A 25,143-nucleotide genomic window follows, 5' to 3' on the forward strand; every position below is an offset into this window, starting at 1 on the left:
TAATCCAGAGGCTCAGGAATCTAATCCTTAGTTACTGTCCACGTCTGAAACAAGGCTCACATAATAATAGGTCTAGGGCATGAGCAAAGAGGGAGACCCAGAAGAATGGAAACAGTGCTGGCAGAGCCTCACACCCTCCTGTCCTTGATTTTAGGTCGTGGCGTCTGTGGTGGATCAAGACAGTTTCTCTGGGTTTGCCCCTCTGCAACCACAGGTAAGGCAGTCCTGACCTTCTCCATGGACCTAGGTCTCGAGAGCTTTCTGTGAAGCATTCAATTCGAGAGACTATGTGTGCTGAGTTGCCTTATTGTAAGGGCTCCTTCAAGTGGCCCTCAGTGCAGCTGAGGGATCTGCCTGCCCTCTCTCAGTCCTGGTTTCCATGGCTGGTGAGGAAATAAGGCAGTGTCAGGCTTCACCCCAAGTCCTCTGAAGCTAACTCTCCTGCTTCCCCACAAATGCCAGTCTTCACATCTCTAAAGAGATCTGCTGATCCTCTCTCTGAAGCCTCAACTATTCTCTCAGGAAGCTGAAACACAAGCTATGGAAGGCTTATTAACAAAGCCTCTTCTTGAGTACAGGGGCAAGTGGGGAACCCTGTGGGGCCTGGGCCTGAGGTTTGGGCTCTCCTGGCTCTACCCATCTGCTCATGTGCAGGGGTTTCCTTCGGGAACACAGGCAGAGCACTGAGAGTGAACCCTTTTTCTGCCCAAGCTGGGCCTGGAGAGGTGGGCTCAGATGAACTGGATGATAGTGGATCTAGAAATGCAGACAGAGCTTCCTTGTGAAGGAAAGAGGGGAAAACACATTAAGGAAAATACGAACTCTGTGGCAATGAACCTGTGATGGGCAAGAGTGTTGGTCAGCACTAGCAGAGGGCGGTTTTCTGAGGGGCCAGAGGCCATGAGGGGAACGCAGCCCAGGTAACTGGATTCCATGGTATTCAGTGTAGAACAGGGGAGGAGATTCTTGCCCAGTCAGTGGATCCTGTGTCAATTTTAAATACTCAGAAGTGGCCAGGCGCAGTGGCTCACGCCTATAATCCCACCATTTTGGGAGGCTGAGGTGAGCAGATCACTTGAGGCCAGGAGTTCCAGACCAGCCTGGCCAACATGGTGAAACCTCCGTCCCTACTAAAAATACAAAAATTAGCAGGGTGTGGTGGCACATGCCTGTAATTCCAGCAACATGGGAGGCTGAGGCAGGAGAACCACTTCAATGAGGGAGGCAGAGGTTGCAGTGAGCCAAGATCGCGCCACTGCACTCCAGCCTGGGCGACAGAGTGAAACTCCATCTCAAAAAAAAATTTTTTTTTAATTAATTTAAAAATACTCAGAAGTGTCATGTGACATAGTAGACATTAATTACAGAACAGAGCTTTTGGAAACTGTCCTGGGAAAAGGACAGAGCTCAAGGTCAAGGCATTCTTGTGACACCATGTTGCTGTGTGGACTGCTAACCTCCAGAAACTAGCTCTGGCTCAAAATGAATTGCTGTGCTAGTGAAACCTGCACCTGGGGAGCTGGTAGGAGGTGTTATTTCCTAGTGTTTAGTCAGGGTGACTGTGCCCTCTTCCTAGACAGTGTTCTCATCAGTCAGAAATGCGTTATTTGATTTTCTGGTCTGGAAGAATGCTCAAATTACCATTAGCCGTTTGTTGTCTCTCCCCTGCTTTCCCTCATTGCCTTTTCCGTTTTCACTTCTCCTGAATGTTCAATAGGCAGCTGAGCCTCCATCCAGACCGAAAACCCCAGAGATCTTCAGGTAAGTTAGATTCAAATCCATACACAGAATATCCAAGCGCCAAGCCTGAGCTGATGGCAAGAAAGGGAGGGAAGAAGATGAAGGTAGGGTCAGGGTCTAAATCTTGTTGAATTTTCTAGAATGTCAGGCTTCTTCTAGAATGTCAGGCTAGAAAGGAATGCCTAGAAGAATGTCTTCTAGAATGTCAGGCTAGAAAGGAATGATATGATGGGGATGGGAGTCTTGACTGTGGTGGGGCTGGCCATCAGGGCCTGGCTGCAGCTACATGGTGTCCCATTGGCCCTCTGTCCACGTGCACAGCCACCCACATGGCAAGGGGTTGTTGCTGAGGGGCAGTGGTGTCCTGTGGAACATAGCTACCCTGGGGACCAGGATGCTGACCTCAGGTTGGAGATCGGTTTCGCATTGGCTGCAGTCCCCTCTGACGGGGCAAGCCAGAGCTCTCTGGAGTCAGGAATCTAGAATGACGTCCTTTTTCCTGTGTGGGTGTTTTCCACTCCCTATCGGCACATGCTTTCTGAAGAAGTAAAGAGGAAGGACTCAAGAAAAGGAAGTCCTTCTTCTGTAAGATGAAAAACAAAGGGTGACATAACCTACAGCTTTCTTAAGAATTCTCTCGAAGCAATGAAGCAAGCCTGGTCCTCCCACCCAAAAAGGAGGTTTTAAAAAGTGATTGGCCAGGCGTGGTGGCTCATGCCTGTAATCACAGCACTTTGGGAGACTGAGAAGGGCGGATCACTTGAGATCAGGAGTTCGCGACCAGCCGGGCCAACGTGGCAAAACCCCATGTCTACTAAAAATACAAAAATTAGCTGAGCGTGGTGACTGACATGTGCATGTAATCCCAGCTACTTGGGAGGCTGAGGCAGGAGACTCACTTGCACTCAGGAGGTGGAGGTTGCAGTGAACCAAGATCATGTCACTGCACTCCAGCCTGGGCAACAGACCAAGATTCCGTCTCAAAAAAAAAAAAAAAAAAAAAAGTGACAAAAGTACCAAAGCAACTACAAAAATGAGGGGGCTGGATGAGCTCATTCCTAAGCTCCCTGTCAGCTGGAAGGGCCTGTATTCCCTACAGGAGTAGGCACAATGTCTGGAAACAAGGATGGGCCGAGGGGAAAGTAACAGAATGGGGAGTAAAGGGAGGGAAGCCTGAAACCTGAACACCAGCCTCTCAGTCACACGTTCCAAAGTGATGCCAATCAGAGCCTCAAAGCCTAAAAGCGTGAAGTCAGACTTAAGGGAACCGACACTGCACCACAGCAGGTGGGCAGCCTCAGAGCCCTCTATGTGCATCCCTCACGCTCCCTGTCACCTAACCTGCTCACGGTCTCTCTATCCTGGCCCAACACTGGTTCTAGGTGGTTTCTCCTTCCTCCTCTCCCACCAATCTTTCTGGCCCAGCTGGCTCTCACCTGACTTCTGCTTTGTGCTGTTCCCCTGACCACAGTCACCTGATCCACCCCACCCCAGCCCAGCCTTGGGAGCTGGCCAAGATGACACAGCCAGGGACCTTCCTCCTCAGAGCAGAAGGGAGGGCAAGGATTGTAAGCCCTCACTATCTAGTGTTGTGGGGTTTTTGCTTTTATTCTTGCCCCTCTGCATATATGGTTATGAGCAGGTGTACACCAGTTTCTTACTGAGACCTCTTGGGAGCCCAGGCAGGCTCAGTGTCACCTCAGCAGTTGCAGTTAGATGTGGAGTTAGAGCCAGGCTGGAGCCAAGTCCCTGGCTCCAAGTTCAGTGTGTTTGCGCCATGGCATCATGTGAGGGGATGGGGGCTGGATCTTGTGTCTATCCTCTGCAGGGCTCTGGAAGGGGAGGCTCACCGTGTGCTATTTGGGTTTGTGCCTGAGACACAAGAAGAGCTCCAGGTCATGCCAGGGAACATTGTCTTTGTCTTGAAGAAGGGCAATGATAACTGGGCCACGGTCATGTTCAACGGGCAGGTATGCAGAGGATCAGGGGCTGGTGCGATGGGCATGGGATCCTGGCAGCAAATGCAGTCTCTGTGGAGCAGTATCTGCTGCCTTCTTTGCAGACCAGCCAAGTTCTTTTGTCTGTTCGTCATCCCTTCCCCAGGACTCTGGGCTGTTCTGTGGTGTGGGTACTGATGAGCACATCTTTATTTTTTCCTTTCTGATTCTGTGGTGCTGCACTGCAGAAGGGGCTTGTTCCCTGCAACTACCTTGAACCAGTTGAGCTGCGGATCCACCCTCAGCAGCAGCCCCAGGTAATGTGATGCCAAGGCCTGACCCATTTCCTCTCACCCTTTAGAGATCTCTCCCTGGAGGGGAGAAAAGCAGTGTAAAAGAGGTGTTGTCAGGACCCCTGGAGAAAGATTCACTAGTCTTGAGCCCGCCTTGAGATGGCACCAGCTACCCAGAGCTGAACCTGGGAATGAGGGGAAAAAAGCCCAGATGTGCTAAGTTGGAGGCATCTGTAGGTCCCATTGGGCCCACCCACCTCTGTGACTCTTCCTGGTCAGAAGTGACTTGGGAAGCAAAGCCTACAGTGTATGAGCGGGTTAGGTCTTCCCAGGTGTGTCTGCTTCACGTGGAAGAATAGTCAGTGTGTTGGCTGGTACAATGCCATTAGAAAGAAAATGAGGCCAGGTGCAGTTGCTCATGGCTGTAATCCTAGCACTTTGGAAGGCTGAGGTGAGAGGATCACTTGAACTCAGGAGTTCGAGAGCAGCCTGGGCAAAATAGAGAGATGCCACCTCTATACAAATAAAAATAATAAAATGAGATCTGCCTTAGAGCTTTGAATCAGAGTGGGCCTTGCCAGCCACTGCTTCTAAACTGCTGCTACTCCCTCCCTCACACTTCAAAAGTCTGTCCTTCTGCCAAGCCTAGAGAGCTGTCTTTGTCAGATCTGAGCATCCCTGTAAGTGACTCAATGGCAGTGGAGCCTGTCTGTCTCTAGACTGTGCAACCAGTTGTATATGAGCTCAGCCCTCCCTGGTCAGTCACCATATCCAAATGCTTTGAAAAGCTTCAAATGCCTTGCAAATGAGAAGTGGAATTTTTCCTTTCTCAATGCCCTCTGCAGTGGAGACAAGAGCTCAGTCCTGCCCCACGGCCAGTGGATTTCCAAAATGTCTGAAAGAGTTGCTAAAGCGGCAAGGGCGTTTTAGCGGGTTAGGATTCTTCTTTCTACTGTGATTTTCATTTTCATCAGGCCAACCCTGCCTCCTTTTTTGGCCAACATTTCCTTCGTCTTCCCCAAATGTCACTACCATTCCAACTTTTAGGACATTATCTGCATGTGGCTTCTTTACATGGGGTCTCTGTAGGGGTGTTTCCCCACATCCACCCCTGCCTGGGAACTTTGAATGAAGGTTCTGACCATCACTCCCTGTTGCCTTCAGGAGGAAAGCTCTCCGGAGTCCGACATCCCAGCTCCTCCTAGTTCCAAAGCCCCTGGAAGACCCCAGTTGTCACCAGGTGAGTGGTCCTGGAGCCACAGCCTAGGTCTGGGTGCAGCAGCATGCCAGGCTGCTTCCTGAGTTCCTCTCCCTGCCTTCCAGGAAATTCTGGTTTCTTCTTCTCCAAACATGTCACTCAGCTAATGACCACGCAGCCCCAGAACCCTCCTTTCCTGCACCACCCACCCCAAACATGAAATCAGTGCCCTCTCTCCCTGCCTTCTGCAGAACACTCACGGGGCTTGGGTGAATGCAGCTGGTTCCTGAGTGACTCACATAGTCACCAAACCCCTTGATCATTAGGTACGGAAACCATGTCTCAGGAAGAAAAGTTGAAGTAACTATACATGCTTATCTCTGAGGGGCATGGAGTGGCTGTTTTCAAATGTCTGAGGCACTGTATCTGGAAAAGAAATTGCTCTGTGGAGCCCTGAGGATGAACAAAGAACCAATGGGCAGATGTGAAATGGAAATGTTCTCTCTGAAAGGCTGTTTCCTAGTGTGGAGAGGGCTGTCTTGGGAAGTGCACTTGAAGCAGATTCTGGATAAGCGCTTGATAGAGACGCAGAGTGAGTGGTTGGCCAGATTCTAGATCAATGATTGCCACACGCGCCTGATCATCAGAATCACTCGGGATGTCCCTTCCCCCATTTTTATTTTGAAAAATGTCCAACCTACAGAAAAGCTGACAGTAGAATACAATAAACATCAGAATATCTTTCACTTAAACTCACCAATTGTTAACATTTTGCACCATGAACTCGCCCTGCTCCATTCTATTTTTTCCCCCGAGCCAGTTGAAAAGTTACAGACTCGTGACACTTCACCCTACACAGCTGCAAAAACACAGTCTCCTGCATAATCACAATAGAATCATGGTATCTAGGACACTAAACATTCACATGATACTATTATATAATGTATATTCCATATTCAAATTTCTCCCATTGCTCCTGCTCAATGTCCTTGACAGGTTTTTTGTTGTTATCTTTTGTCTAGAGGCTCAACAAGGATCACATATAAACCTAGGATGATTTTGTGAATACAGAGTCCTAGGCTACTGGCTCTGATTTTTTAGGATTGGAATGGGGCTCGGGAATTTGTATTTTAGAAAAAAACTTCCCATGTGATTCTAATGATCAGCTAGGTTTGAGATCAGTGGCCTTCTCTGATCATGTACCCCCTATAGTAAATATCTTTATGCATGCTACTCTTACATAAATTAGATTAATATTAGATTGGTTAATTAGATTAATAGATTAGATTAATTAAATTAATAAACTTTAGGAAACATACACAAAAATAAAGAATAAGGTGAGGATCAGTGGTTCTGATACTTCTTCCTGTGGCCTCTGGCTCACCTTGCACTCCGATTTTCATTGCTTTGGATCCTGTGGGTTTAATTGACCTTTGGGATCCCCGCTAACCTTGTGGGTTGGTGAGGATATGCTGGTCCTTTGGTAATTACTTATAGGCTCCCTAGAAGCAGAGACTGAGTTTGTTCATATGTTCATGACCTTCATGCTTCCCCAGGGTGAGATTTTCCCCACAGTTTACTAAGGTTAATAATTGCCCCACAAATTAAAGGGTAAGAGGTTGGGGGCCCTATTTGAAGAGGTTTCATCTGTGTGTGGCAGGGGCTGGCCAAGGATGTTCACTCACCATCTTCTTTTGTTTTACTCCCTACTTTTTCCATTCAGGCCAGAAACAAAAAGAAGAGCCTAAGGTAACATTTTTCCCTCATACTGTTTCAAGTGGTAGAAGATGGGATAGCTTGGGCTATCAACCACAGACATGTCTGTCTGGATTATAGGAAGAGCCCCAATGGAAGAGTCGAACCAGTTGCTACCTTACAGAGTCCATGAGCTAGGGACCCTCTTAATAGCCTCCTCCACTATCATGCACACACTTCCTACTACCCAAGCTAGTGGGCCAGATCTTGCTCAGTAGGAATTCCTGTCCAAGCAAGGGTTGGGCTAAAGGACCTCTGAAGGCCTTTTAGGCTGCTGTGAAACCAGTTACTTATTGGCCTCTCCCCTGCTGTATTGGGTACCCCCTGTGCCAAATCACGAAACTGCGGTGATCCACGATGTTGAGAGAAAGCCTCAGACACTCAGGAGTTCCCTTTGCTTCCTCCCCACTCAGGAAGCGAAGCTCAGTGTTCCCATGCCCTACACACTCAAGGTGCACTACAAGTACACGGTAGTCATGGAGACTCAGCCCGGGCTCCCCTACAGCCAGGTCCGGGACATGGTGTCTAAGAAACTGGAGCTCCGGCTGGAACACACTAAGCTGAGGTGAGCTCCATGCAGGCAGCTGTGAGGGGTACAGTGGGAACCTTGTGCTGGCCTGGAGGAGGGAAGAGGAGGATGGTTTTTGTGATGATGTTCTTTGACTGGATTCTTACTCATTATCCCCACCCAGCTATCGGCCTCGGGACAGCAATGAGCTGGTGCCCCTTTCAGAAGACAGCATGAAGGATGCCTGGGGCCAGGTGAAAAACTACTGCCTGACTCTGTGGTGTGAGAACACAGTGGTGAGTGCAGTGAGAGGCATCTAAAGTTACATTTCCGCTGAGCCACTTCCTCAACAATTTGACATTTATCAAGCACCTTCTGTGTACTAGGCACTATACGTGGTGTTGGGGATATGGTGTGTAATAAGTCACAGCTCTGCCTCCCTTTTACCTGCATCTTCACCCCATTTGCAGCAGGGAGAGAGTTTCCCACAAGAGAACAGCAGGACCAGCAGGGCAGGAGCTCACAGAAAGCCTCCTGCCCCTCCATCAGCTCCCTGCCTGACTGTGTCAAACATCCCATCCATTACTGTCAAGCAAGGTTGGAATGAAGTCATATCATAGCTTAAGGCTCAGCTCATAGCCATTCTTCACCTTTTTTTTTTTTTTTTTTTTTTTTTTTTTGAGATGGAGTCTCACTCTGTCGCCCAAGCTGGGTGTGATCTTGGCTCACTGAAACCTCTGCCGCCCAGGTTCAAGAAATTCTCCTGACTCAGCCTCCTGAGTAGCTGGGATTACAGGCACCTGCCACTGCACCCAGCTAATTTTTGTATTTTTAGTAGAGACGGGGTTTCACCATCTTGGCCAGGCTGGTTTTGAACTCCTGACCTTGTGATCCACCTGCCTCGGCCTCCCAAAGTGCTGGGATTACAGACATGAGCTGGGAGAAGAAGAGTGAAAGAGAATGAGCCTAGAAAAGGGCAGTGTATAAAGCTGTTTAAGGTATCTTCCCCGTTCAGAAAATCGCCTTCAGGAAATACAGCCACTGGGGATGAGACTCCCTGGTGTCTCTGGCTGAGACAAAAGGCCCCAGGATCCTGGGGGTAAGAGTGAGTGTGAGTGTAAGGGGTCTCTTGGAAGTCTGAAAAGTCACTCTAGGTTTTCCAGCTGTCTGTCTTTGGACTAACCCCTTCAGCATCTTTTTTAAAAGATTCTTCCTAGAAGGAGTTCTGCTCTAAATGTGAACTACTTCACTTAAACTTTTTTTTAATTAAAATTTTTTCCTTTGACAGGAGCTTCAATCTATTTGGTGGCTGCACATAGCCAACCCTCTTAAAACTCCCCACAATCTTTTTGCAATTTAATCCAGGCTCAGGAGTCACTGTTGAATGTCCTTTATCACTATTCATTACTTTTGGAGGCAACAAAGCAGGCTTTCACTTACTAGGAGAAAGAAAACCAGGCGCAGTGGCTCACGCCTGTAATTCCAACACTTTGGGAGGCTGAGGCAACATGGTGAAACCCCATCTCTACTGAAAATACAAAAATTTGCTGGGTGTGGTGGTGTGCACCTGTAGTCCCAGCTACTTGGGAGGCTGAGGCAGGAGAATTGCTTGAACCCAGGAGGCGGAGGTTACAGTGAGCTTATATCATACCACTGCACTCCAGTCTGGGTGACAGAGCGAGATTCTGTCTCAAAAAAAAAAAAAAAAGAAAGAGGCCTGGTATGGTTTATGCCTGAAATCCTAGCACTTTGGGAGGCCGAGATGGGCCAGATCACCTGAGGTCAGGAGTCAGGTCTTAACCAGCCTGGCCAACATGGTGAAACCCCATCTGTACTAAAAATACAAAAAAAAAAAAAAAAGAAAAGAAAAGAAAGAAAAATAAAATGAAGAGTACTGCCACAGAGTAAGTGTTCAATAAATGTCAACTACTATTATTGTATGTCATCTCATTGAATTCTTCTAGCCTCAATTTCAGGTGAGGTAACTGAGGTTCTGAGAAGTTACACTGCTTGCTTAGGGACACAGAGCTGGTAAGCAGTGGAGGTGGGATACAAATCTTTGTCTGTGGACTCTCTAGGACCATTTCCACCTCATTGTATTGCCTCTCAATAAAAATATACCAACGTTCAACAAACAACATTAAGAAGCTAGAACTTATAACACTCGGTACATACAAGCCTAGCAGCATTTCTAATGTTGATTTGTTAAATTCTATGATTCACATCTGTAGAAACCGCATCCTTCTCCTTCATTTGTGAAGCAAAAGTGACAATAATGTGGAAGAAGTCTAAGATCATAAGTCTAAGATGTATAAGAAATGTTACAGATAAAACAAGTATGGCATTGTGCAGTGGTTTTTGAACTTTAGCAAGTATCAGAATTCCCTAGAGGACTTAAAATACAGATTGCAGGATTCACCTTCAGGGAGTTTCTGATTTAGTAGTTTTGGGATGGAATTGAAAGTCTGCATTTCTAACAAGGTCCCTAGTGTTGCTGTTAGAGTTGATGCTAAGAAAGCCAGTTTTGACTTAGGGCTCTGTCCCCATCTGTAAAGAAATAATAATGCCCATTCTACCTGTCTCAAGATTATTGTAAGGTTTCAGTAAGATATTTTAAGACTGTATATGATTTTGCAGACCTTTTGGTTTCATTTTTCCCAGGGGTCCCCAACCCAATGCCCATTCTACCTGTCTCAAGATTATTGTAAGGTTTCAGTAAGATATTTTAAGACTGTATATGATTTTGCAGACCTTTTGGTTTCATTTATCCTAGGGGTCCCCAACCCCCAGGCCACAGGCCAGCACAGGGCTGCACAGCAGGTGAGCTGCGGGTATACTGGCCTGAGCTCTGCCTCCTGTCAGATCAGCAGCAGCATTAGATTCCCATAGGAGTGTGAACCCTACTGTGAACTGTGCATGCGAGGGATCTAGGTCGCATGCTCTTTATGAGAATCTAATGCCTGATGATCTGAGGTGGAACAATTTTATCCTGAAACCACCCCCCAACCCACCACCCACCACCATTCATCTAAAAACTGTCTTCCATGAAACTGGTCCCTCGTGCCAAAAAGGTTGGGGACTGATTTACCCAACCATCCAGTATTCATAAAGAGCATATAAGCTCTACACAAGGCACTGATCACAAACTTTATGAGTTTATATCCCAGGTTCTACTTTGACATTTCGCTGTTTCCTTTAGTGATGTTCAGTGTTCATTTGGCAGGAAATTGGGAAAATTAACAGGCCCTTTATTATTTCAGGGTGACCAAGGCTTTCCAGATGAACCCAAGGAAAGTGAAAAAGCTGATGCTAATAACCAGACAACAGAACCTCAGTTTAAGAAAGGCAGCCAAGTGGAGGCACTCTTCAGTTATGAGGCTACCCAACCAGAGGACCTGGAGTTTCAAGAAGGGGATATAATCCTGTTGTTATCAAAGGGTAAGTGCTACTCCAAGATTATAGAAACAAATTTACATGTTAGCAGAAACAAGGTCAAGGGCAGAGAGAAGAAAATATCAATAATCTACAAACAAAACTTAAGCCAGTGTTTTCAACCTCCTTCCTAGCATCTAGCTGGAGGGAGCAAAGTTGAGCACTCAGACTTTCCCTGTCTATTGCTCTAGTAGCAAGGAAAGCAACAAGAAGCTGAGTTGTTTTTTTTTGTTTTTGTTTTTGAGACAGAGTCCCCCTCTGTTGCCCAGGCTGGAGTGCAGTGGCGCAATCTCGGCTCACTGCAACCTCCCCCTCCTGGGTTCAAGCAATTCTCCTGCCTAAGTCTCCTGAGTAGCTAGGATTACAGGCACCCACCACCATGCCTAGCTAATTTTTGTGTATTTAGTAGAGACGGGGTTTTGCCATGTTGACCAGGCTGGTCTCAAACTCCTGGCCTCAAGTGATCCACCTGCCTCAGCCTCCTAAAGTGCTGAGATTACAGGCATGAGCCACCGCACCTGGCCGGCGATAAACATCTTGATTATTAAAGAGGAGTATGCTTTGGAAACCATGGATTCTCATTCCCAGAGGTAACAAATTGGGCTGGAATCACTTTGCCTTTGCATCAAGCTGTATGACCTTCTGCAAACCATAGTTCTTTGAATTAATGTACTTTTCAAAGAGAAAAGTAGGTAAATTTTGCCTTAAAAACCAGCTATTCAGAACTATCCTGTGTCTCTGGTGACTTTCTTGATTCTGTTCGGAATGAACAGACTAAAAATTGAAACAGCATGCCTGTAATCCTAGCCACTAGGGAGGCCGAGGTAGGAGGATCACTTGAGGCCAGGAGTTCAAGGCTGTTGCCTGGGCAACACAGCAAGACCCACCTCTTAAAAGTGGAGAGTTCTAAGAATCCCTGGGAGAGTTTGTTAAATCAATTCCTGGGCCCACCCTCCAGAGATTCTGATTCAGGTCTGGGGTGGGGCCCACCAACTTGCATTTCTACCAAGTTTCCAGGTGATGCTGGTCTACTGCCTACACTCTAAGAAGCACCATTCCAACTCGTGGTTTGCCAGCCTAATTCTCTACCTGGACACAAAAAAGTCCCGTCATAAAAGCCCTGCTCATACGCTGAGTCTGTGCACTATCAATGCAAAGCAGTGAAAAACTACCATCAATTATAACAGAAAATCCAACAGACAAAGAGAGGGGGAAATTTTAAAGTTAATGAGGGTAGGCAGGGTGTGGTGGCTCACACCTGTAATCCCAGCACTTTGGGAGGCTGAGGTGGTGGATCACTTGAGGCCAGGAGTTCAAGACCAGCCTGGCCAACATGGTGAAACCCCATCTCTACTAAAAATGTAAAAATTAGCTGGGCGTGGTGATGCACATCTGTAGTCCCAGCTGCTAGGGAGGCTGAGGCAAGAGAATCGCTTGAACCCGGGAGTGGAGGTTGCAGTGAGCCGAGATTGCACCACTGCCCTCCAGCCTGGGTGACAGAGCGAGACTCTGTCTTAAAAAAAATAAAAATAGGCCGGGTGCAGTGGATTATGCCTGTAATCCCAGCACCTTGGGAGGTCAATGTGGGCTGATTGCTTGAGGTCAGGAGTTCAAGACCAGCCTGGCCAACATGGTGAAACTCTGTCTCTGCTACAAATACAAAAATTAGCCGGGTATAGTGGTAGGTGCTTGTAATCCCAGCTACTCAGGAGGCTGAGGCAGGACAATCTCTTGAACCCAGGAGGAGGAGGTTGCAGTGAGCTGAGATTGTGCCACTGCACTCCAGCCTGGGTTACAGAGTGAGACTCACGTCTCAAAAAAAAACAAAAACAAAAACAAAAAAAATTAAAATTAAAAAAAAGTTAATGGGGGTAGAGAGAGTATACAACAGGCATGTAGCAATTAATTAAAAATATGAGTAGTATAGGCTGGGCGTGGTGGCTCATGTTGGTAACCCCAGCACTCTGGGAGGCCAAGGTGAGTGGATCACTTGGGGTCAGGATTTGAGACCAGCCTGGCCAACATGGTGAAACCCCATCTCTACTAAAAATAAAAAAAATTAGCCAGGCGTGGTGGCGTGCACCTGTAGTTCCAGCTCCTTGGGAGGCTGAGGCAGGAGAATCACTTGAACTGGGGACATGGAGCTTGCAGTGAGTCAAGATTGCACCTTTGCACCCCAGTTTGGGCAACAGAGTGAGATTCTGTCTCAAAAAAAAAAAATATGAGTAGTAGTAATATAGAAGCAGAGTGTTCCAACAAGAGAGAACAACACTTCCCCAGTGGGAAGAACTGGGTTGAACACCTCCAAGTGCCACTTTCAAGGTGCCTAAATCAACCAACCAGCTCAATTGTCTGGAGTTTGGGAGAGGGAGCAGGAATACAATGAAAGAACACACTAAAACAACCTTTTGGGTAGATACGGAGAGAAGCCAGTGCGCTTCTTACTATGACCTATCTGTACAAGTCTAAGTTGAGGAAATACCCATATTGTAGCACTTCAACAGAAAACAGAATTTAGCAGTCAGGGTAGGACAGAGGGGAGTTCAATTACATTCAAGTTATGAGATGGTCTCATCTACAAAGTGTTTCTCAAACTTTAATGTGCATGTGAATCACCTGCGGATCTTCCTAAATGGATTCCGACTCTGGTTTGGATCTGGGATTTTTCATTTCTAATATGCTTCCAGTCCACGACCTACCCTGTAAGTAGAAAGAATCAAGACAGTGATTTGCAGTTAGAATTACCTAAGGGAACTTTTGAAAAAACTGCTGCCCAGTCACACCACACATTAAAGCAAAACTTCTGGGGGCAGGATCCAGGCACCAGTGCCTTAATGTCTGATCTAGATGTACAAAGACAAACTTCTGAACTGGCTGTGTGGTCAGGTAGGTGGGCTTTGGAGATTATACCTAAGTTGTCTGATTTTTACTGGCAGAATGGCTCTGAACAAACTATTCATCTCTCTGGGTCTCCTTTTCCTTAGTAAAATATGGATACCTACAAGTTATTATGAAGTCTGAATATATTTTTTAAGTACAATGCCTGCACTCTATTAAAGGCTCTGAGTAGGAGCTATTAAAATCTTTATATTTAACAAACATGTACTAACCCATCACTAGCTCCAACTCACCTGTTTAATGGAGTTCAGTGAAAAGAAGAAAGTTTACTAAAGAAGTTTCATTTTTAATATATTTAACCAATGGCATGTCCCTTTTCTGTAGTCAAAACAAAGATTCCCAACAAAGTGCAGGTAAAATTCTCTCCTCTCTTAACAAATTGGGCCAGGCACGGTGGCTCACCCCTATCACCACAGCACTTTGGGAGGCTGAGTTGGGTGGATCACTTGAGCCCAGGAGTTTGAGACCAGCCTGAGCAACATGGCGAGATCCTGTCTCTAATAAACACAAAAATTAACCAAGCGTGGTGGCACAGCCTGTAGTTGCAGTTACTTGGGAGTCTGAGGTGGGAGGATTACTTGAGCCCAGGAGGCAGAGGTTGCAGTAAGCCCAGATTGTGCCACTGCACTCCAGCCTGGGTGACAGTGAGACCCTGTCAAGGTTGGGGGTGGGGAAAGGACAGAAATTCTATTTAAGGATTCGTTGTTCAATTTCTTTGACCCTTCTTCTCTATCTGGTAACTTTTTGAAAAACATAATTTATCCTTCTTCATTTTGCTCATTATCATGTTTAAGACAGATCAATAAGATGGTTAAACCCTGTGTTCACTCTCAAACCACTTTGCAATACTGTCTTTTCCCTGTTGATCACAATTAGGGGTGGGGAAGGGTGACCGATAATAAATTCTGTGTGGAATAGCCAGACAGGGTAATCTTCCTACAGTGGTTTTAGAAATCCATGTGTACTTTTCCTTTTATCAGTGAATGAAGAATGGCTGGAAGGGGAGTGCAAAGGGAAGGTGGGCATTTTCCCCAAAGTTTTTGTTGAAGAATGCGCAACTACAGATTTGGAAAGCACTCGGAGAGAAGTCTAGGATGTTTCACAAACTACAAAGCTGAAGAAAATGAAGCCCTATTACTTGTTTGTAAGATTTAGCACCCTTCTGCTGTATACTGTACTGAGACATTACAGTTTGGAAGTGTTAACTATTTATTCCCTGTTAAAATTTAACCTACTAGACAATGATGTGAGTACCCAGGATGATTTCCTGGGGCACAGTGGGTGAGGAGATGGGGACAGGTGAATGGAGGAGTTAGGGGAGAGGATAAGTGGATGGAAGTGTCTGCAAAGGGCACGAGAGGGTCTTCCAGGTGCTGATCCTGTTTCTTGCTCTGAGTGCTAGCTAGCCAGCTGTGTTCACACTGTAAACATTCATCAAGCTGTACATTTGGTGCACTTTTCTGTGTCATACCGCAATAAAAAAAACCTATCATCTTACAAAAACAAGACACCCAAGTCCAGGCCCAAGGAGTAAGTACAAATATTCCTGTTTCTGAACCATTACTGTAATTGGCTCTTAAGGCTTGAAGTAACCTTATAGGTTACTCATAAGGCATATACAAATAAACTTGTTTTCTTTTTTCATTACGTCTTGTTGCTTAAACAGAACCTAGACTGAGTTAGGTTCTCATGGATTACAACAACACTCAATTCCACAGAGAATTAATAGAATTACATACCTTTGTACATTCTCAGAGAGGAACATGTGTTAAGAACTCAATACTGAATATATATCAATCAATCACCAACATTTAAGTGATGAAAAGCAGCGGTGTTCATGAAGCTAGTTCGTAAGTAGTATCTTGTTAGCTGACACTTCGTAATACGGTTATGCACTGCTTCACAATGGAGACATGATCTGAAAAACGTGTTGTGCAAACTCATAGCCTACTACACAGCTAGGTTACCAGGTCTAGCCTACTACTCCTAGGCTACAAACCTGTACAGCATGTTACTATGTTGAATTCTGCAGGCAACTATACCACAATGGTAAGTAAGTATCAGTGTATTTAAACAAACATAGAGAAGGTCAGCAAAAATGTATTATAATCTTATGGGAGCATCATTGTATATGCAGTCCATTGTTGACCAAAACATTGTTATATGGTAAATGACTGCATATACTATGCTATACTAATATACATAACAGAATGCTATGGATTTGGCTAACCCAATTGTCCAATTTTTCTGGATTAACTTGGGTGAAGGATTCTGTAACTATTATTAGACCTTAAGGCCTGGCCTTAATTCCTCTCCCTACCCACTTCTTGTTGTAGCGTATGTGTAGCTTTGCTAACAAGTTTTCAAGCGTGCAGGCGCCTGTGAAAAGCAGAATAAGGAAGTGAACTGCAGACTGAATCAACATGCAGGTGAAAGGATAGCCGGTCAGGGTGAGCACACAGGCATTACGGTTAGCTATACCACTGGCTTCCAGCACACAGTTGGAAGACCCAGCAAGCTATCACTGGAAACTTTGGACACAAAGAAAAGAAACCCCAAAGCTAAGAAGAATTAATTAATGTTGCTGCTAATCAGATTCAGTGAATTTTTACAGGCCAAAAGGATAAACTCTCTGAACTGCCTCAGTAACAGCTACAATAGGAATAAAAATGATGGGCTCTTAAATCCTTAACATAAGGCATTCTTTTATTAAATAAATAAAAGAATTTTGATAATCGATTTCTTACTACTCATGCCGTTCCATTACAATTAATTATAATTTCCGTAATTCATTGGTCTGGAATGCTACTAAAAGCAAAATTAACCCTGAAAAATATTCAAGTTCTGACCATCTATGCCTTTCCCTGGATGACCTGTGAGTAGTTGAAATTCTTGCCTTTTAAGTTGGATTTTCTTCAATACTTCTTTTATATCTTTTAGGATAGAAAAGAAACAATCGATGCACAGATCTGGTTGGAGAGAACATGGTTTAATTAAAGGCAAAGCTGATTTTCAGCAGCTGCAGGTCTTGCACAGACAGACAAAAACAAAAAACAAAATCCAGAAAACAAAACAAAAAACCACAAAAGAAAGTTTACTACACAAAACCAGTTTCTGATAAAGATTCTCCTCCCCCTCCTCATTACTCCACAGTGAGGATGATAAGGCGAGGAATCCCGCTCCAAGAGTCAGAAAACATTCCAAACACCAAATTCTCATGCAGAATGGGGCTTTAGATGGGAGCTGGGTATTACTGGGAGTGAGATGGTAAACCTGGTTAGCTTGTCTAGGGCGCAAGAATCAGTGACAGTTCAAACACTGGAATGTTGCAGCTGCCTGAATGCAGAGCTCAAACACACAAACTGGGTAAAGGTAGTAGGAAAAAGGCTTGGGAAGAGGAGAGAAAGGTGGACACAGGGAAGGGGCTGAAGAGAAGCACAAAAGGTTTCATATTGCCATTGGGTAGGGGGCTTCACCTTTTCAGACCTTTCAAAAAAACAAAACAAAACCCAAACACCATGTCAAACTAAAAGAGCAATAGTGTAAGCATAAGGGCGGGGGGCGGGGGGGGGGGGGCTCCAACCACTCTCTCTGAAGAGCAATGAGCGTTATCTCACCCCTTTTCATTGCTGGGGTTGCCCAGACTCCAGTGACAACCGGGGCTCCTGGATGTGCTTTGCTCTACAGCTGTCTTCCAGCTCTTAAGTTCCACACTAACTCCATACACTCGCACACACAACCCCTCCCCTCTGGGACAGCAGATGGGCACGTGTGTGTACACAAACATACAGACACACAAAGGAGAGACCTCCCAGAAAATAAACCCTACCACTAGCACAGCAATTGAACAATTAGATTGTTTCCATAATTTCCCCTTAAAATATTACTTTTCCAGGAAATGACTAACAGAAATGCTGTCCTTCTGTTTCTACACAAGAACATTTTCAGTCCTCTTTCCTCCTAATAAATATCAAATAAAGAGTTTATTTTCCTTTCTTTCGTCTCTTCCAAAATGGATGACGTCGTGTTTTCTTCTGTGCGTGATGGGCACATGTCCGTGCTGCCTTGAATTTCACTCTGAAAGTGGAGGCTGGGAGACTGCAGCTGGGCAGGGGCCTGGGCCCTCTGTGGGCTACGCAGATACTGCTGCTTCCTTCCTCTTCAGACTGTCTTTTGGGCCCCAACTGCTGGACCCCATGCTGTTGCTTCTTGGGGAGATGTGATGTTGCACACATTAGGAATAAAAACAATTACTAGCATACAGCATTGGGTAAAAGAAGGGATGGAGATGGGGCAGGAGGGTGGGAAGTAGAATGGGGGCACAAAAACCAACCAAAGAAAAAATAACCACACTGAAAGCTTCTACCTATTAGAACGTGCCAGGCTGTGAATGGACTAGCCTGCCTTCTGTGAGACTGCTTGCTGTGCGACTGTAAAATGTACAGGAATCAAAAACGTAATTTGAAATCCCACAGCAGTCTACCTGCTAGTCCAGCCCAGCACCACCACCCACACTGTATCCTCGATTGGGGCTCGAGCACCTACAGAGTGAAGGGCATTTCCTGCTGGAGTCTCCTGGCCAGAGGAGGGCCTACCAGAGCCTTCTGAGAGGCCTTGAACTCTCCCTTATGGAACATTTCCACTGGCTGAAGAGGTCGGTTCCCCATCCTGTCACCACCAACCTCTCACAAGAGCAGTGAACGGGGCTTTCCTTGCTACACACTGACTAGAAGCACACCTGTGTATGGAAGAATTCAGTGTGATATTTTACTACTGAGAGTAATAATAATAAAAGATGTTTAAGAATAATTTCAACTACATTCTCAGTCAGCAAAGCAATCATTAATGGATTCCTATTTTATTCCCCAAAGAGGAAAAAAGGACTGAGAAGTTTCCATTGGCTTCTCCCATCTGCCTTCCCTTCTCAGCTTTCACTTCCCATGTGGCTGGGGACATGCACGATGGAGAAGGTGAGAGGCGGTGATACCAAGTAACTGAGTGAGATAAACAGCAGTTCCTCTCTCTCTCCCTCCGGAAGGCCCCCGGGGGGACGGAGAGTTCCTGATGGATTTTTCTTTTTGTTGCACTGCGAACATTTCGTGCACACTCAGCGGGCTGGTGGAATACTTACACCCTCTTGACAGCGAGAAACAGAAAAGAGGGCTGCCACCTGCAGGGGACTGTGTGGGCCAGTCCTGCAAACCCAACATGCCATGGTTTATGGAGCCTTCATTCCCAGGTTGCCACTTTGGCCTCAGTGTGGAGGGTTCATGGTGCCTTGTCCCCGTTGCTGTTTCTGCTTCTGCTGCATTAACAGCTGCTCCAGAGCAGAAGGTCCAGGATGCATCATGGAACTGGACCAGATAGACTGAAAAACAGTCCAGATCTTGTCAGCAGAGGTCAAATGCCAAGTTGTCTGAAAGGGATTTTTCAATCCCAGCCAAATATAAAGGCATATATATGGCCCCAAAACCCAACCCCACTCCCCATAAAAATCCAGCTATTAGAAAAAGTCATTATAAGACTCTTAAAGCTAGTTAGTTTCCATTAAGACTATTTTAAACCAGAAGAAGTGAAATCACATTTTATGTCAAGTCTTTTTACTGAAACTCAGCTGTATGTGGTACCACACAGGGCATTTACTATAAAGTTTTCAGGCAAATAAAACATTTCTAAAATTAGATACTCTTATTTTGTCAGAAAAGGCTTAAATCAAACATTCCAAAATGAATCAGAATTTTCTTAACCTTAGAATGAAACTAAAACCTTTGTTTTTGTCCTCCTGAAGATACTGCTTTACCACTAGTGAATTCAGAAATTAAAAATTATCACTCAAGAATCTTGTAAGGCAGACCATGTTTCTAGGACTTTGTTATATATGTGCTATGTATCAGTCAACTCCGAGGGCCTGAGAAGTAAGTCTGGCTATCTATGTGAATGAAAGCAGAGACATCTTTGCTGTAATAATCTTGTGGTTCTTGTTCCTGAAATCTACTCACCTTTAGGCTTTCCATGAGGACAGCAGAGGAATCCTCCATGGAGGGGCCATGGCCTGTCCAGGTGCCACTCGGAGTGCTGGCCTGATGCCAACTGCTCTCAGAGGATGACGTTGCTGAGAGATAATCAATGCCAAACCCACCCATGGCTAAGGGATGAAAAGAGATAAGAAAAATTCAAGAAGATGTTCTATCACTGCCAATTGCCAGACCCCAGGGAAGGACAGAGTAAATTCTTTCAATTTTGCTTGGCAATGAAATGTAGATCTCACCTGGCTTATCGGTTTTCCACCGATCTGCAGTCCTTCTATCCCTGTTATCTGGAGTCCCAATGGGTCCAAAATTGGAGAATGGAACAGAATTATGGTTGTGTGTTGGAGGAGAGCTGGGCAGGCTGCTTGGGTTAGAGGAATGAGGAGACTGGCTGGCTGGTGTTGAATGATCTATTAAATAATAGCAACACAGGATATAGTAAATCATTGTTTCACAAACATACAAAGAACTACAGGTTCCTGTAGATCTGATCACTAAAATTCTACTAACAATAACCACAGGGCTTTGAAGGAAAGGGAAACTAAAGGCTCCAAAGAGATCTGCTAGATGCACTAATTTGCCCTGCCACACATATCTAAGGCATATTCTTCGCCTTAAAAAAGCAAAATAAAATAGTAGGCAATTTTTGTCAACTGAATGAATGCCCTATTCTCACACGGCTATTTCAGATACATGTTTATTGGTCTTATGTATCAGAAAGAATTTGCTAACCTTAAGAATTACTATTAAGTCAGACTCTAAGTTAAAAATCTCAATTTTAAAAAGTGCAGAGCTGGGCACAGTGGTGTGCATCTGTAGTCCCAGCTACTTGGGAGGCTGAGATGGAAGGACTGCTTGAGCCCAGGAGTTTGAGTCTACAGTGGGCAACACAGCAAGATGCTGTCTCAAAAAAAAAAGTGCAATTTTTCTGCAAAGAATGAACACCTACAAATAAAACTAAAAAGCAGCTGGGAACCATAAGATAGAATCTCTATTTTCTCCCTTACATCTCTGCTGGCTACTGAGGATGTAAAAAGTTTTGTCAGTAGCATTTATTACATAAACTGGCTTCTTCTTTTTTTTTTTCTATTTCCTTTCAGAAGTTACAAAAACAAACAAACAAAAAATAAAAATAAAAAACCCAACAAATGATATATTTATAATTACAGAATCTCACTATCCCTTAATCAATCTGAGTGTACAGGAAATGTAAGGTCTATAATTTAAAGAGTAGTTAATACCTGAACTGGCAGGAAGTGATGGAGACCACGGAGTCCCTTCAAAAAGGGAATACAGAGATGTTTCCTGGGGGGCCACTGAGGGACTGAGTTCTGCTTTGGAGCTGGATGTCAGGTTTTTCCCATATACCTCATTGAACATACTATTATTTGGGTATCTTTCCTGAAAGACATGACAGTGAAGTTATAAACTCACCCCAAGGAAAGAGATTTGAGAAAATCCAATGTCTTGTTCACGGATGCTTGGTACACCTTAAGCTTTTCTTAGGAAGAGAAATTTTGAAGGCTTTTATTTCTTTTTGTTTCAATTTTCCAGTCAAATTAATTTTCCTCTTTGCTTTCTCTCACCCTTAAATTTGCTCTGTGTAAACTATCCAGGTTGAAAATGTGAATAATTTATTTGGCTCAAAAAGAGAGCCCTAAGGGTTTCAATATTAATGAGAAGTTAAAGGGTTTTAACTCATGATGTACAAGTCACTAGTATGCCCCAATCAGAGACAAGGGGGATAAAATCAAATATCTGGAATACACTAATACACGGAAAATAAAGAAAAAACAGACATACTGAAACAGTATGAGAAAGACAATGATCAGTCTACACTAAAAGCACACAGCAGGATTCTTCATTGTTCACCTACCTGATTGAGAGAGAATCCGGTGAGGGACAGGAAAGAGGATGAATGTGATATGAGCTCTGAGGGCTTCTCCAATAAGGATTTCTTCACAGTCCCAGAAAAAAAGGTAATTAAGTTATACCTTCTATTTTCTTAATATTAATCTTACCATACTATGGAACCAAAGCAAAAGCATGCCTGTATTCGCCCACTGAGTACAATTTGAGGCTCAGAAGATGTGAATTCAAATCTGTTAATACCAAGACACCGCCTAAGTGCCAGTTGCCACAGGTGCATAGAATCCTCCTTTTAGATCAAACCTAGTCAGAGATTCTATTCTGGCAAGGACCAGAGACCCTGGTAAACAGCACTCTGAGTGTTTATGAGGCACGGACCTCAGGAATCCCCTTGTCAATAGTTGCACTTAAAATAATCTCAAAACAAAATGCTGAACTGTTCCAACACTGTTTCTCTCCACCCCACAATTTTTAAAACATTAACATTGGTGACTTTTAAAAAGCCTTTCAAATTCATTTGACAAATGGCTTTGTTAATATGCTTTTTAAGCAGCTCTATTTGCAGTATATAGTAAAACAGTTGCTAAAAGTCAAGCTTACATTTATTGGCCCTAGCAAAGTTATTAGGAAAAACAAAGCTGAATCTCTAATGCTGTCACTGAATAGCTGGCTAATAAAATATTACTAAATACCTACGACAAGAGAAGCACTTTGACATACGTTGTATCATTAATGTTAAATACTGGAAGGGTTATAGTCGAAGTTTTTTTATTCATTGTTGTTTTTTAAACATGAAAAAAAAAAACGCTGAAAATACTCCCACTTGTTCTACCATCAGCTCCATTTCCAATGAAAGGGACACTAAGGGAACAGGAACAGGAACTAAGGGATTAGGAAACAAGTGGACAGAGAAGCACTACCCTCAGTCCTTAAAGCCACTCCAGCATAAAAGCTGCAAGAAAGGCAAACATAGAGAGAGGCAACAGTATAGCAGCTGCGCTTCCACAATCCCTGTGTGCTCAGTCATGGCACTACTACCATTTAAGTCTCCAGGGGGATCTTTTATTGCTATTATTTAATAACTTGGTATGGGGCCCCTACTGCTACTACCCAGGCAAATTCTTAAGGGAACTTCAAGTGCCAGGGATGGCAGCAATGTCATGAAAGCTGTTAAGGTTTTATTTCTCTTGACACTAAAATTAATGTATTTAATTTTACGAATGTGTTCTTGCCTGTGTTTATGAGAAAGAAACAGCAAGAAAGTAAAATTTACTATTTTTTTATGTTTTATTAAGGTGTAATAAAGAGAGGGGAAAAAGCCTCATAGCATACATCTTTCTTTCCATCTTTTATACTCCCCACCCACAGTAAAATATAATATGAACACTGACAAGCATATAGAATGATGTTCTTTGAAATGCCGGCTGAGTTCTCAGATTTTATTTTATGTGATTCTAGTTATTTTCATATTTACTCATTTATGACACTCTGACAATGTTTATAAATAGAATCCTCTTCATTTTTACTCATTCTGTTTATGAATCCAACTTTGAATTTAGATCAGGGCTCTTTCTGCATTTAGTTAACCAAACAAAAAAGAGCCATATACTGTTCAGTAATGTCAGTCAAAAAAAAAAAATCAAGAATATATTTCCTTTCATATTTTGGCTACATATGAGAAATAAATCTCACTGTTCCTAAGCAAGATTAAATGATACTTAAAATTTCTGGGTCCAGATGGAAGTGTCACCTGCAAAGTGAGTTAATTTGTCACCACCACATCGTGTGTGTGACCAGCTCTGCAGAATGCTTTCTGGATAACACATAAAACCAAGGTATGTCTCCATGATTTGGGAGAACTATAAAGGCAGAAATGTTTTGCTATATCCTACTACCAACTTAAGGTTGGTTTAGGCAATTAGAAAATATGCTTTACAGTTTTGAAAAGGACAGCCCCAGGAAGAGAAGAAATCACCTAATCTGTGTATTACAGTATCTCAGAGAAGCAGCTGGGGGTTAGAGCAAGAAGCAGAATTATGTCAAATACATACAAAAAGGCTTCGTCCAGGAAGAGAGGCGAGAGGCCCCAGCAGAGCCGGGTAAAGATCAGGAGGGTTAGAAAAAATCAGCTCTTCCTCTTCCTCCAAGGCAGCCAGACTCTTTAACAGGTCCGGAGGAAGCAGAGGGGAGCTCTTGGGGTCCTAGTGACAGAAAGCATCACAGTGAGAAGCAATAAGGGATAACAAAAGCATAAAGGAATAGTAGCATAATTAGGTGGAAGAAGACAACTAAAGTCAAGGGGATAGTGAGATAGACGGTATTAGGCAAAGAGAAAAAAGGCTCTGAAATGCAAAGGCAAAGCGACACAAGGACAATAATGGAGAAAGTTCAAGACAATAGAAAAGCAAAAATACTGACAGAGCAGAACACAAAAGGTTAATGTGGCTAGTGAGTAAAACAATGCTATGGAGCAAAATGATTAGCATATCTTGTGCTAACAGAGAAACAGATCTTTTAAAAAGTTACTAACATTCACCTGTTTCTCATGAATAAAAAGGGCAAAGAAAGGGACCTCCACTGTCCAAGATAACTGGCTAACCTTGTTCCTCTCAGAGAGCAATTTATTTAAATATCAGTAAACCTATTTTTAAACTTAGATGATTCAGCCCAACTGAGAGGAGTGCTTTGTCTCAGAATTCTCTAACATGCTGTTTTAGAGATTTCTGTACATGGTTTCTTTGCCAGACCATCAGAGTTCAAAATCGGTTACAGAATTCTTCAGCTTCCAAACTAAAACATACTGTGCAACTTTGAGGAGGAAACCAAGAGCTACACCAATACTCAGTGGCATTCTATAGTACTAACGAATAAGAGTGGCCTTTTTATAAGATCTATTTGAGATATTCAAAAGACAGTCAACCTCAGACCTATCTCCAAATTGCCCGGTGATAGGAAAGAACACTCACCTCAAACGGCATCCTGGGTACAGGATCCTGCTCTGGACGGAAGACTCCTGGTGACCGTTTGCCCCTGCGGTCTATATTTGCTTGCTGTGCCATTACAGATCTGTTATCAGCCATGCTGTAGGAAGAATCCCAGTAGAATTCTGGGACCTTGACTTCTGAGGGATTATGGTTATATGGCTCCATGGGAAAAGGCTTCATTTTTTTTTCTAGAGGCTGCTGCTGCATTACAGGAGGTTGCAATGACGGCTCAAACAGTTTTATGGGGTCTTGGGTCTGAAGGTAGTAGGGCTGTTTCACAGGCATAATTTTCCCTAATGGGCCTTGAACCTGAGGGGGATTCCACAGCTGTTTGGAGGCATCTGCCTGTTGATACTAAAAAAGAGATGCCTGTCATAAAGGTGAGGATAAAATGCAATATTACTTATAATGAATGCTAAAGAATCACAGAATGAACTTGGGGTGTTTTCCAACCAACAAAACTCTAGGCAAGGCAGCAGTTTCCTTTACCTTTTGGGCTT

At 44.1% G+C, this 25,143-nt stretch overlaps 2 protein-coding genes across 18 annotated transcripts in view; one reads left to right on the forward strand and one right to left on the reverse strand.

Annotated features, from left to right (window-relative positions):
• Positions 1-15,405, forward strand: part of NCF2 (neutrophil cytosolic factor 2) — a 36,947-nt gene extending 21,542 nt beyond the window's left edge. For all 4 annotated transcript variants that reach the window (XM_063710263.1, XM_055367295.2, XM_004028028.5 and 1 more), the window contains exons 7-16: positions 155-214; positions 1,718-1,761; positions 3,569-3,710; positions 3,926-3,994; positions 5,135-5,210; positions 6,892-6,917; positions 7,337-7,488; positions 7,616-7,727; positions 10,692-10,869; positions 14,742-15,405. In XM_063710263.1, coding sequence (XP_063566333.1) covers positions 155-214; positions 1,718-1,761; positions 3,569-3,710; positions 3,926-3,994; positions 5,135-5,210; positions 6,892-6,917; positions 7,337-7,488; positions 7,616-7,727; positions 10,692-10,869; positions 14,742-14,854 — 972 coding nt within the window. In that variant the 3' untranslated portion in view covers positions 14,855-15,405. The remainder of the gene's footprint in view (positions 1-154; positions 215-1,717; positions 1,762-3,568; positions 3,711-3,925; positions 3,995-5,134; positions 5,211-6,891; positions 6,918-7,336; positions 7,489-7,615; positions 7,728-10,691; positions 10,870-14,741) is intronic.
• Positions 13,360-25,143, reverse strand: part of SMG7 (SMG7 nonsense mediated mRNA decay factor) — an 85,730-nt gene continuing 73,946 nt past the window's right edge. For 6 of the 14 annotated variants that reach the window (XM_019027720.4, XM_019027681.4, XM_063710226.1 and 3 more), the window contains 7 exons: positions 24,626-24,997; positions 23,711-23,860; positions 21,667-21,747; positions 21,032-21,191; positions 20,030-20,200; positions 19,761-19,906; positions 16,732-19,129 (listed from right to left, as the gene is read on the reverse strand). In XM_019027720.4, coding sequence (XP_018883265.3) covers positions 19,016-19,129; positions 19,761-19,906; positions 20,030-20,200; positions 21,032-21,191; positions 21,667-21,747; positions 23,711-23,860; positions 24,626-24,997 — 1,194 coding nt within the window. In that variant the 3' untranslated portion in view covers positions 16,732-19,015. Of the gene's footprint in view, positions 13,564-16,731; positions 19,130-19,760; positions 19,907-20,029; positions 20,201-21,031; positions 21,192-21,666; positions 21,748-23,710; positions 23,861-24,625; positions 24,998-25,143 lie in introns of those variants that run through there. The other 8 variants (XM_019027749.4, XM_019027729.4, XM_063710239.1 and 5 more) reach the window with 3 other exon arrangements.

This window comes from Gorilla gorilla, chromosome 1 (assembly GCF_029281585.2).
Source record: "Gorilla gorilla gorilla isolate KB3781 chromosome 1, NHGRI_mGorGor1-v2.1_pri, whole genome shotgun sequence".
NCBI classification, from domain to species: Eukaryota; Metazoa; Chordata; class Mammalia; order Primates; family Hominidae; genus Gorilla; species Gorilla gorilla.